General features: G+C 43.7%; 1 protein-coding gene across 5 annotated transcripts in view; it reads left to right on the top strand.

Annotated features, from left to right (window-relative positions):
• The window catches only part of BRMS1L (BRMS1 like transcriptional repressor), a 76,936-nt gene that overhangs the window by 26,060 nt on the left and 37,584 nt on the right, over positions 1-13,292 (top strand). For 2 of the 5 annotated variants that reach the window (XM_077126940.1, XM_077126939.1), the window contains exon 1: positions 12,373-12,651. The exons of 1 other annotated variant lie outside the window; for it this stretch is intronic. In XM_077126940.1, coding sequence (XP_076983055.1) covers positions 12,510-12,651 — 142 coding nt within the window. In that variant the 5' untranslated portion in view covers positions 12,373-12,509. Of the gene's footprint in view, positions 1-12,372; positions 12,652-12,894; positions 13,043-13,292 lie in introns of those variants that run through there. 2 more of the 5 variants (XM_077126941.1, XM_077126942.1) reach the window with 2 other exon arrangements.

Below are 13,292 nucleotides of genomic sequence, written 5' to 3'. Positions count from 1 at the left end.
TTCTTATACTTGTATTGAAATGGTAACAACTTCCATCTCCCTTTATTCATCATAAAACCTTTGAACTCCTTAGACTCAGGGAGATGATTTTTAGGCAGATAGGGTGTGTGATGTTCTGCTATGTGTCTAGCAATAAACTCTTTCTGTCTTTGAAACCCCAGTGCCATGGATTGACTGTTATGTGTACTGGGTAGAGAACCCACCGTTTTTATCTGGTACCATTCTTAGCTGTACTTACTCCTACTTTTCCCTCAGGTCTTGGCTGAAATCTTACTTTTTTAGAGAGGCCTTCCCTGACACTCACCTCCCATTTCAACAGAGTCTCTGTTATGCTCTCATAACACTAGTAAAGAGCATACTTCTGTTTGTATAGTTAATTGTTCAATATTTATCTCTCCACTTTACTCTAAGCTCTGTGAAAATAGGCTTTGTTTGTTTTGTTCACCAACGAATCCTTGAAACTAGCACACTATCTGACACATTGAATACAATTAATAAAGTTATCACATAAATGAATGAGAGGTTACAGGGGACAGATCTCTGGCCCCAACCCCCTTTCCCCCTGCAACAATGGCCAAAACTCATGATCTACTGATTCATAACCCTTTCTGTCCTCTTCCCCCCTTTGTCACAACTCATGATTCCCCTGGCCAAATGTTCCCCGAGGCAAAAACAACTCCAAATAAGGACTTAAAGCACAAACCTCACCAATAAGGAGCCAACAGGTCAAAACAGGCCCAAGGAAGAAGAAAACAAAAATACCAGCCAGTCACAATCAAAACAGTTGTCAAATGCAAGATGCTGAACCAATCAAAGACAGTAAGTCTTCAAAGTATAAAAGAAGAAACATACTGCAACAGGACAGGGCATTTTCTTCAGCCTTCTTTTTTTCTCCCCTTTTTTCCCCTTCACCATCCCATTTTCCCTCCCTTCAATAAACCTTTCATTACCTCACCTTGCTGTGTGGTTGTGAGTGTTGGACTGAACCTCCCGATCTTCTAACATTTGGTGCCGAAACTGGTTACGTTCTACTCTCTCCACTATGCTTAAGCATCCTTCTTTTCATTTCACCGCTCCCTTCACCCAACACTGGTCACCTTCTATATAAGGTGAGGCTGAAGAATTTCTGGGAATTATGGGAGTGCTCTCACAGGATACTTCAGTGGGGTTCACAGCAGTTCGGGCTCAGGCGTACGTGACATGGAGGTTCCGGTTTGGGTCTCAGGGACCTACTCCCTGGGAATTCATCTCAGTGTTCTAGGAACATCGAGGCCCATCTGGCCGGTGTAGTCAGAGCTCTCACCTCTCAAATCTAAGTGCTTTGTTGGAACCTCCCACATGAGCTATTGCTCCACTCTTCATCCTGGTGGGTTCTGGGAACACCTGGACACCATTCAGAGACTGTCCCTCACTCTCTTGGCTGCAGACGTGGGGACACCTGCTTCTTTTCTTCAGCGACATGGTCTATGCCCCTGAATTGCAACCCCAAAGAGTGTCCCCACTGAGTGTTCTTATTATTTCCCACTTCCTTTCTCTTCCCTGGCCATGGGGCAGCACAGTCTATTTCTCCTAAAGACACTCCCTTGTGCTGTCTGTTACACAACCTAAAAAAACTAAATCTATAAGGCAACATCAAACCGAAAAAACTTTTATTTTACTCTACGGTGGTTTGGCCCCAGTACCCTCTGGATAACCAAAATTGTTGGCCTGAAAAAGGTACTTTTGATCTTAAAATTCTTACTGACCTTGATAACTTCCTGCGGCGATCTGCAAAGTGGGACGAGGTACCCTCCGCCCAAGCTTTCTGGACACTGGTGCCGAGCCCTCACTCTGTTCTTCTCTAACTGCTTATCAAATCCTTCTCCTCAAGGGAAAACCAAAACCTCTCACTCCCTCTCCCTCTTGGGAAAAGCCAAACCCTCCTACTCCTTCCTTCTCTTCTCCCCCTACCACCAACTCCTTTGACCCAGCAGACCACCCCCCTTCCTGTGACCCCCCAACCCTTGCCCCTCTTCTGTCACCTTCCCCTCCTCCCAACCCTCCACCCCTCCCCACCCTTTCTCCTCCCCCCCCCTTCTCTTCTTCTCATACCTGGTCGTGCGGGTCAGTCCCAGCCCCCACCACCCCCACTGCCTCACCTCTCCTTCCCTCTTCTCCCCTCCTGCTGATCACCCCATTTCCTCATCCTCAGCATCCTCCCTCTCTGCCGGTATTTCTCCCCTTAGAGAAGGAGCAGGACCCGATGGGGTTCAGGTTCCTTTCTCTCTCTCTGATCTTTCAGAAACTGAACATTTAGGCTCCTTCTCTACAGACCCTACCCGATACCATAAAGAATTTAAGTGTCTAACTCAGACCTATGATCTCACCTACCAGGCTGCAGGGCCCCTGTTTTTGCTGCAGCCAGGAGGGACCATGGGCAAGAGCTTGACCTAATCCCAAGCCACCTCTGGGGCTTTGCCCTCTCTGACTAAGACAGGACCCTGGAAAGTTGACTGTCCTCTCACCGCGGGAAAAGGCAGCCATCCTTGGCAAGCTGCCCCCCAAGGGGATTTGAAGTCTCAGACCTCCTCGGCCTAGCCACTGAAGACCACGGGGCCCAGGCTCTTCAACTCCAACTCTTCCCAGGGCCACGGCCAAGCCCAGGGTCACTATCCTCATGGCAGGTAAGCCAGTCTCCTCTGTGGTTGACAAAGGAGCCACATTTTCAGTCTTACCCGAGTTTTGGGGGCCTTTAAAATCCTCCCTCATGTCTATAGTTGGAATTAATGGAGCAATCACCCTTCCATTACAAACCCCACCCAGGAGCCTGCAGTCTTCAAAACAACTCCTTTTCTCATAATACCTACATGTCCCGTTCCCCTCCTGGGGTGAGACATTCTAGCTAAATTAAACACAGCCCTCACTCTTTCATTAACTTCAGACAAAAGCCTTGAGCCACCTGCCATTCTGCTGCTTGCTCTCAGTCAAGATCTCTCTCAAACCCCTACCCTAAATATCCCCCACTGGCTAAAACAAGCTGATCCTAACGTTTGGAACACTGAGCACCCACCACTGCTCCACATCATACTCCAATCACTATGAAACTCAAGGATCCCCTCCAACCTCCCTCAGTATCTACTAACAACAGCAAGTTTAGGACTCAAGCCCATTATTGACAGCTTCTCACCGCAGGAATCCAACACCCCCATGCTGACGGTAAAAAAGCCCAGTGGTTCATACCAACTAGTCCAAGATTTACAGTCAGTTAATCAGGCGACTGTCCCCATTACACCCCTCATTCCGAACCCCTATACCATCCTCTCACAAATCCCTCCTAACACTACGTACTATAGAGTCCTAGACTTAAAAGATGTTTTCTTTACTATACCTCTGTCTTCTGACTCCCAAAACCTTTTTGCCTTTACATGGACAGACCCAACCACACAAAAGACTTCTCAGCTCACATGGATGGTGCTTTCACAAGGATTTAGGGATAGCCCCCATTTGTTTGGACAAGCTTTGGCCTCAGATTTAGAACAACTACGTATAACTCTGAGTACCTTGCTACAATATGTAGATGACCTACTCCTTCGCAGTCCCTCACTAGAAATATCACAGCAACATACCACCAAGCATCTCAACTTTCTCTCCTCCAAAGGCTATTGAGTTTCCTGCAACGCAGGACAGTTTTCCACACCACAAGTCACATACTTGGGGCTAACACTCACTCCTACTCATAAGGATATCACCTCACGGTGTCAGTCCCTTATTTCAAACATGGCAACTCCGCCCACTAAAAAAGGCTTACTCGCCTTTCTGGGCTCAGTTAACTTCTTCCACTCTTGGATTCCTAACTTTGCCATTTTAACCAAGCCCTTATATCAAGAGTCCAGTGGGCCATTACATCAACCAACAAATTTTACAGCAATGCATCTCAAAGCATTCAAACCCCTAAAACGGGCCTTAATCCAGGCTCTAGCCTTAGCTCTAACTAACCCTCAAAAGTCTTTCACACTGTACACCCATACAAAAGGTGGGTTTGCACTAGGAGTCTTAACTCCAAAATATGGACACAATCACTGAATAATTGCATATTTCTCAAAACCCCTAGATGTCCCCTTCCTAGGGTGGCCAGTGTGCCTCAGGGCTTTTGCTGGTGCAGCTCTCCTATCAAAGGAGGCTCTAAAAATGATTCCATATGCCAACATTACAGTTATATCCAGCCACGTCATCACTTCCTTATTAACACACCAAGCTATAAGCAACTTCTTCCCCTCCAGACTACAATTTTTGCATGCACAGCTCCTACTAAATCCTGAAACACACCTCCACCACACCCCACAATCTCTCAATACTTCTACTCTGTTACCAACTCCAAGCAGTAACTCTTTACATGACTGTTTAGAAACCATCAAACGTTACCTACACCCATTCCCAGATATACAAGATGGCCCAGTATCCCAACCCACTGACACTTGGCACATAGATGGCAGTGCCTCAAAAAACTCCCCCAGAACCACAGGGTATGATGTAGTTTCCTCCACCCAAATCAAAGAATCTGGACCACTTCCTTCAGGAAACACCTTCCAACAGTCAGTACCTGTTGCTCTCATCCGTGCCCTGACATTAGCCAAAACCAAAATCATTAACATCTACACTGACCTCAAATATGCATTTCACATCATACACTCGCACTTGCCAATTTGGCAAGAGCGGAGTTATCTAACTTCAAAAAACTCACTATCATTAACAGTCATCTAATCTTAAAACTTCTACACACAGCCCAGCTTCCACAATTAGCAGCAATTATTTGCTGCAAAGACCACCAAACAAAAGAGATCCCATTAGCAAAGGTAACCATCAGGCGGACACTGAAGCTAAGGCACAGGCAAAACTCCTACACACCATGCCAGCACTAACACTCTTTTCTATGCCCATCCAACATCCCCACTACTCACCACAAGAACACAAAGACTTCCCACTAATGGGTGCCTCCCTATCGCAGGGATGGTACATCCTCAGTAACAAATATACAGTCCCCCAGAACTCGGCACAAAGCATATGCCAACACTTCCACAATCTATTTCATGTTGGCGCCAATCCCTTTGCCATTCTCCTTTCACAACATCTATACTACCCAACACTCCATACCACCTTGGAAATCATAACACGACAGTGTAGCACACATCAAAAAGCCTCTTCACAAGGAGAAGTACGTCCACCACCCTTTCCCACAAACCAATTAGAGAACACATACGGGACAAGACTGGCAAGTCAACTGCACTCACATGCCTGAGTCTGGTCTCTCAAATATTTACTAGTATTAACAGGCACATTTACTGGGTGGGTAGAAGCATTCCCCATCTCTTCTGAAGGAACACAAGAAGTTGCAGAAATCCTAACCAAATAAATTATCCCCTGCTTTGGTATCCCCTCTTCTATACAATCTGACAATGGGCCCACCTTTGCCTCTCAAATCACACAACAGCTTACCAAATCCCTTGGAATATCATGGAGGCTTCACATCCCATAAGGCCACAATCCTCAGGAACGCAAGAAAGGGCCAATGGCTTCCTAAGACAACATCTAACAAAACTTACCACTCTGGTCCTATCTAACTAACAGCTCCCAGCAGTGAAACAGACACAACCAGTGACTATTGTTGGGGGCGTCCCTCAACCACTCCAACTCTTTGGCCATGGACCAATGTTTACAAAACAGGAAATTGCATCAGATTATTCCCACTTTCTAATGCTGCAGCCCAGTCTACAGTCTATCTAGATAAAATAAAACGCTACATCATTCACAACCACACCCAGTTTTCCAACTTCCAGCCCTTAATTGGGGCTGCTCTCTTCCATTCTTTTATCATTTGGGGTGCCTTCTCTTCTTTTACTGGTTACAACATCATGCATCAAATAATTATTCATTTTTCTACTTGTCTTATAGACCAATGGGTATTCTTCCTATGTGGTTCCTTGTCTTATCTCTGTTTACCCACCAACTGGACAGGAACCTGCACCCTGGTCTATATATCACCCAAAATCTTAATAACTTCTATTAACCAATCCTTCTCTATTACCCTTAACATTAACCTAAAACCAAAACGTGATGTCATCCTCCTATCTCTTTTAGCCACTCTAGGCATCCTAACAGGGACAGGCACTGGAATTGGCGGTATAGTAACCTCACAGTTGCTGTCAAAAGAGCTCCAAGATAGCATGAAGCAACTCTCTGCTGCTTTGGTAGACGTACAAGACCAAATCGACTCATTTGTGGCAGTAGTGCTGCAAAACAGGCACAGGCTAAACCTGCTAATGGCCAAAGAAGGTGGCCTTGGTATATTCCTCAATGAGGAATGCTGCTTCTATGATAATAAATCCAGAATAGTCTGAGATGCAGGAAAAAACTTAAGGACCGGGCTACAAGGCTATAAAAACACAATGCTGATGCTTCACGATGCGGGATGTCATCTGTCTCCCCTACTTATTTCCCCTTAAAGGGCCACTTGTCATTTTTAAAATTTTACTTTCTCTAGCACCCTTGTCCTGCAAGCTTGTTAATCAATTCTTGCACCTCATAGTCACTTCACTAACTCAAAAAAAAAAACAGTTCAAAACATATTGCTCTTGAGATCTTTCAGAAACAACTCGCCAGGTTACCAAAAATATGCAAAACAGGAACCACTAAATGAAGCCCATCCCTGACTACCGTCACACAGAAAATCCTGCCTCCATTCCTGAAGCCCTCTAACGCTGCCCCCATACAGCAGGAAGCAGTTAAGGATGAAAAACAGCATCCCAACTCCTTCCCGTAACTTTATAATAAACAAAAGGCAAGAATGACAGCTCACAGGGGACAGATCTCAGGCCCCAACCCCCTCTCCCCCTGCAACAATGGCCAAAACTCATGATCCACTGATTCATAACCCTTTCCCTCCTCTTTCCCCCCTTTGTCACAACTCATGACTCCCCTGGCCAAATGTTCCCTGAGGCAAAAACAACTCCAAATAAGGACTTAAAGCACAAACCTCACCAATAAGGAGCCAACAGGTCAAAACGGGTCCAAGGAAGAAGGAAACAAAAGTATCAGCCTATCACAATCAGACAAGTTGCCAAATGCAAGATGCAGAGCCAATCAAAGAGAGCAAGGCTTCAAAGTATAAAAGAAGAAACACACTGTAACCGGACAGGGCTTTTCTTCAGCCCTCTGAAGAAAGCGCCCCGTTTCCCTGTTTCCCCTGCACTATCCCATTTTCCCTCCCTTCAATAAACCTTTCCTTACCTCGGCTCGGCTCGCTGCGTGGTTTTGAGTGTTGGACCGAACCTCCGATTTTCTAACAATGAATACCAGAGTGGACTGGTAACACGAATAGAAAAGAAATTGTGATTTCAACTTTTATTTATTGCTTTCATCCAAGAAATAAATATGCACACTTAAAGAAAAACTAGCTGCCTGAATTTATTGGTTCATGTAACGGAACGGCTAAGGATTAATATTGGACACATCAGGATTCAGGTGTTCAAATGTCATCAGGGATCTTTATATTGCAGCTTTATCTTTCCTCTCTATTGGTTCTACCCCAAGCCCAGTTCCACGTGGAAAGAGAACTGGCCCTAGCAAACCTGGGTTCACAGGCTTAATAGGATTTTCAGTTTCAAAAGCAGAAATCCTTCCTGATAACTCCAAAAAAAGTTTTAGCAATCCAAGTTTGATTCAAGTGCCCATGTCTGAACCAGGAGAACAAAATATTCTGATGGATAACCTGGACCACATGGGATGAATGGAACAGAAGTGATTCCTGAAAGGAAAGTCATGGAACTACTGCCTTAAAAAGGAGACGATGCCAAGGAGACCAAAATAATGTTCATGCTACTAAGTATAAGAAGAATTCATTGAAGGGGAATAATACAGTGCATTCATTTTTTAAACCTGCATTTAAAATATTTACCCTTGAGAAAGTCTTAGAGAAAAATGTAAACTTCTCCACTTAAATATAGATATTGACTACAGAAAAACACATGATAATTTAAGCATGAGATAATAGATAACAATAATAACATAATAAATATGCTAACAAAAATGTTATTACATTTATAGTTGAACCGATCCCAGAACTAATTTTTGCAAATAAACTATCAATGCAGGGATGGGTCTCATACCAATAAACAGCCTATTTCAAGCACAAATTGTGTCATTCTTAAGCAATTGTAATCATGGTCTTATATAATTGGTATAATTATAACTTATAATCACCTAGTTGCCAATGCAGGTTCCTTAAGGCCCATTAGTTTTGTATGACTGAAATGTTTACCCTGTTTAGAGCACTAGATATTAACTTCGGTCTCTGATCTTTCTTTGCGTTTCAGCTACCAGCTTCTGGCCAGTGTCAATCAGTAGTGACAAGGCTGTGATTGTACAGTTGATGTCAAAGCCCCACCATGTGGTGGAACTGGAATTAAGTCTGCTTCCCTTCAGAGGCAGGATCTGTTGATTAAAAACAAAATAAATTTGAGGAATAAAATGATGGTTAAAAGATAGAATTCTAACTGCTTTCCTGTGTGTACTTTATTCCAAGCAAAGGTGAGATTGGAAAATATACAAATAGAAATTGTAATATTTTCTTCCTGCCTCCAGGACAGAGTCCCTGGATACACGTACCTGATGTTGGAAACTGACTAGGGAAATTCTCACACATATACTCCAAATGATCCATACAACAATGTTCATTTTCCAGCAGTGTTTTTAATAGTGAAGACCTAGAAACAACCTAAATGTCCATTTACAGGTGAATGGGTAAATTTTTAAAAGTTCATTAATGGAATATATTTATTCAATGGAATGCCTCGGAGCAGGTAAAAATAACTTATTAGAGATACCAGTATCACAATGAACAAATAGCTTTTAAAACATTTGTGGAAAAGATAAGTTTTAGCATGACTTTAGTGGTATATGAGACTGTTTATATATGCATACATAGCTTTAAAACAAGCTAAACAATACTATACCCTATGAATACATACATATATAAATATAGTATATAAATGTGCTTGGTAATAAAAAATAACACTGAAATCAGGACAATGGTTACTTTGGAAAGGGAAGGAGGGAATGAGAATTTAAAAGGGGTGTGAAGCAAATGTGGCAAAATGCTAAGATTTGACAAAGCTAAGCGGTGGAAAGGTACTGTGTCATATATGTGATATTCTAAATAACTTTCTCTGTGTTTAAATTATTATGTAATATTAAAAACATCCAGTAAAATAGAAACAAATATACTCCAAAGAAGACATGGGAGGAAAACTAGAAGGTAAAATGAAAGGAAAATATCAAAATTATTTCATGTCTACTTTATCCCAGAGCAAAGCCTGTAAGAAATGGCATGGTATAGGATAATCTACATGAATATTAAAATCACCAAGAAGTATGATAGGCATACCAATGGAGAGAATGACAGTGAGTCAGGAGTTAAAATCTTCAAAAATCTATGTACCTGAGTATGTAAAGACAGTTCTGGGTAGAAGTACTGCGTGGTATCTGATGACAAGTTGGGAGAAAGAGGGTTAGGCAGGAGGAAGGGAGTATAGTCTGAAAGAATCAAGGACAAGGAGGACGCCTCCTCCACGACAATTCTCAGTGGGACGAGGCGTGCAAAGGAAGAAGATTCTTAAGGGAGCCCAGCCATGTTTCCTTTCAGAACAAGAGGTTGAAGAGATCATTCAGAGAATAGGGTGAAGACATGAGGGATTTTGCTGATGACTGGCCATGAATTCTAGAGAGCGCTCAATAAATGTGTAAATATGAATGGATTAATAACGAGAGGTTTAAAATGTATCTAAAGTGCTATAAAAATGTAAGGCATCGTTAAGGAAACTTTATTCTGTTTTTATGGTTTTCTTTACATTACTTTGTATTTTCTATACTGACAATATTCTTCTCCAGCCTTACTAAGTTTTTCCCTAATGGTTCCTTTTATATTCCCTATATAGCTTTTCTAAAATGGGATTGAGGAGTGACAGGGGAGAAACTCTCCCTTTAGGCAAAACACCACCACGCAGTTCTAACTGCACATCTCCTCTTATTCTGTCCCCTTTAAACACACGTATATTGATGACAAGGAATTTTAGCATTGGAAAGGAATAATGCAACCTTCTCACTTTATAACTGACCAGAGATTATGTGTTTTGACAAATTTAAGCAGCTGATTACTAGCAGAACCCATCTCTCCTCCTTTCCATTTTCCTTTTTTTTTTTTTTTTCACAGAACAGCAGAAATTTAGTAAGTACCAGCTAGGGGGGCACTGTGTAATGGCAGTTAAGAATGCAGGCTCTGATGTCAGATCTTATTCCTGCTACTTATAAGCTGTGTGACCTTGGCCAAATAATCCAGCCTCTCCGTGCCTCAGTTTCCTCATCTACAAAATGGAAGAAATAATAGTCCTTACCTTACAGGGTTGCTATGAGGACTAAGTGAACTAATATACTTAAACTAAAAGGCTGATTGGTATATAGAGAGTGACCAAAAATCTTAGCTACTGTTACTATTTAGCATGCATTTTGCTACCTGCTGATACAGCAGAGATAACAGAGCCAAAGTTCAAGAAACATAAACAAACAAAAAAAAACTTTGAAATAATGTTTACAAATCTAGATATTTCACATAAAGATCTAAATTTCCAGCTTCTCTTGAAAAATCTGAGGGTTTGACATCTTTAGGTCAGAATTCTTAGGTTACTAACAATTGACTGGAGCAAAAAACAGCTTCCCCCTTCAGTCCTAACCATTCACATAAGGTATTTCCATGTACTTACACTCTTCCAGCTTCCATCTTTAAACTTCACTGCATGCCTTTGAAGTTCCTCCCAGACTAAGACAATCCTTGCTCTCACAATCTGGTAAGTGAAATACTGACACATAAACAATTCACAAGATAGTGTGACAGAAATAAGTGCAAAGTTGCAAAGCACAAGGTATCGCAGAAGCCTCACAGAATGAGTGTGTACTAAGTGGTGGAAGTGATGTGTGTTGTCAAAGAAAGTGGTTTGAAAAATATATAGAAATTTGCTGGGAAGAAATTGAAAGGAAAGGGGTCCCAGAAAGAATAGGCTGTGCAAAGGCACTGAAATAGGAAACAGCTTGTGTTTAATAACTAAAAGAAATTCACTTTTGGAAAAAACAGTAAGAAGGGGATAAGTAGGCTGACAGTAGATAATAAAAGTAGATAATAAAAGCTCCTTAATTTGGATTTGACCCTGCAGGAGAGCAAGAGACTTAGAAAGATTTTCTGTAATTAATTCCAAATTTAACTTTTATGCAGTTATGCCTGGAGCACCCTTACGGTCTTCTGTAAAATGTCTTTGGACATCATGTTTGAGAAAGAAATGTTGTGCAATCCATGATACTCTATGAAATATTCTTCAATAGCAAATTATCGCTTTAAGAAGACGCCCTGTCTTTATAAGGGGTAAGTATAGTTTTTAGGTTTGTCTGCGAATGATATTTCCTCATCTATAAAATGGAAATAATAACAGCATCAGCCCTAGGTCTATTAAACTGAAAACCGAACCCAATATAACCCATGTAAAGAGCTTACAAAGGTACTTGATACAGAATGAAAGTGGTCAATTAATCAGCGAAACTGATTGCTGAGTTTTCCTTGTTTATGCACTCTATAGTTGAGAATATATAACATTTCATCAAGTCAAGCAGATATTTATGAGTGACAAATGAAATTAAATCAAGGCGGGTGACATCTTCGGGCTGTATTTGGTAAAAAAAAAAAAAATGCAAAAAGAAAATACTAGATTGAAAATGCCAATATACAATTCCTTCTCTTTCTCTATTACCGATGGCAAAAGTTTCAAGGAACAATTTTGAGATTTTTGTGTAGCATAAAAATCTGCAGTTACTAATTCAATATAACAGTTTATTGGTGATAATAAAGGCACTTTGGTAGAAGAGCCAGGTCCCCGGGCTCAAAGAGCAGACAACTCTTTCAGGCAAAAGACCTTTTCATATCCGACTGTACCATCTTGGATGCCAAGCAGCTCAGACAATCACTTGGCGGGAAAAGGATAAATACCGACCAAATTGGCACAATCTGTTTCTGTTTAGTTTATAAATTGCGATCGAGTGATTCATCAGTCTTGCCTTGTGGGACTTGAAGTCCAAAGAGAAGATGTGATCCGAGCTGTTGAGGCTGGGCAGCCCGCAGCCCCTGCGAGTCTGAACAGCGAGGACTACAACTCCCGACATACCCCGAAAAGCCGCACCGTAATTACGGGCAACCAACCGTGCCCGAGCAGAGCAGGCCCCGCCCCCGCCCGAAGGGCGGCTTCCACCAATGGCAGAGCTCGCAGCGCAGAGCTTGCGGGTTAGGTTGTGCGGCCCGGGCCGGGGGCGGGGAGGAGCCCAGGGGGTTCAGAACCAGCTCGGCCGCTGGGTGGGTCGGGGCGTTCGGCGCGCCCTGCGTGGAAGCGGCGGTGGCCGGGCTGGGCGCCGGGAGTGGGAAGCGACGGCGCGGCTGGAAAATGCCTGTCCATTCCCGAGGGGATAAGAAGGAGACGAACCATCACGATGAGATGGAAGTGGACTACGCCGAAAACGAGGGGAGCAGCTCCGAGGACGAGGACACCGAGAGCTCGTCGGTCTCGGAGGATGGAGATAGCTCAGGTGCGCGACTGGGCTCCTGAGTCCCCGCGCCACGCGCACGACAGGCCGCTCTCCGCACGCCGGGTAGCTACGTACTGCTGGGGGAGCGGGGCGGGGAGCGGGGAAGGGGCGGAGACTGGCTCCCTGCCCTCGGCAGCGCCGGACCGGTCGCCGGGCGCTGCCTGGCTCCCGGCGGGTCCCTGGCGGAGGGGCGGAGCGCGGGTCGGGGCTTGCCCTTCCCGGGGATTCGGCTCTGTCCGACTGGCTGTGGGTTCCTCCCTTAGGACCTCCGGCGGGGAACGGTCCGCAGCTGGCCCGGGAAGGGCCTCCTTTCCCTGGAGCACCCATCTCTTTCCTTCTTTTCACCTTTGCAACCCTTACTTCTCACGTGGCTGGGTTGTCGGGGCCGAGGGTAGGTTTGTGCCGGTCTTTGGCTGCTGGCTCAGAATTTATTCATCTCAGCTTCCCAGCCAGTTTGCACACTGTAGGGGCTGACTTGGGAGCTGTCCCGCCTACAGTATCTCCTTGAACTTTTCAAGCCTGAGAGAGAGGGGTCAAGTTCATGGGTGATTTTTGGCTCGTCAGTAGAAGAATCCACTTACGTTTATAAGTTGGTTGATTCTTTGAACATTCCTAAATCTTCCCATTTTTCCCCCCATTTC

The sequence above is a fragment of the Tamandua tetradactyla genome, chromosome 14 (assembly GCF_023851605.1).
Source record: "Tamandua tetradactyla isolate mTamTet1 chromosome 14, mTamTet1.pri, whole genome shotgun sequence".
Classification (NCBI taxonomy): Eukaryota; Metazoa; Chordata; class Mammalia; order Pilosa; family Myrmecophagidae; genus Tamandua; species Tamandua tetradactyla.
Note: the sequence above shows the minus strand (reverse complement) of the source record. Positions and strands in the feature narration are given on the sequence as shown.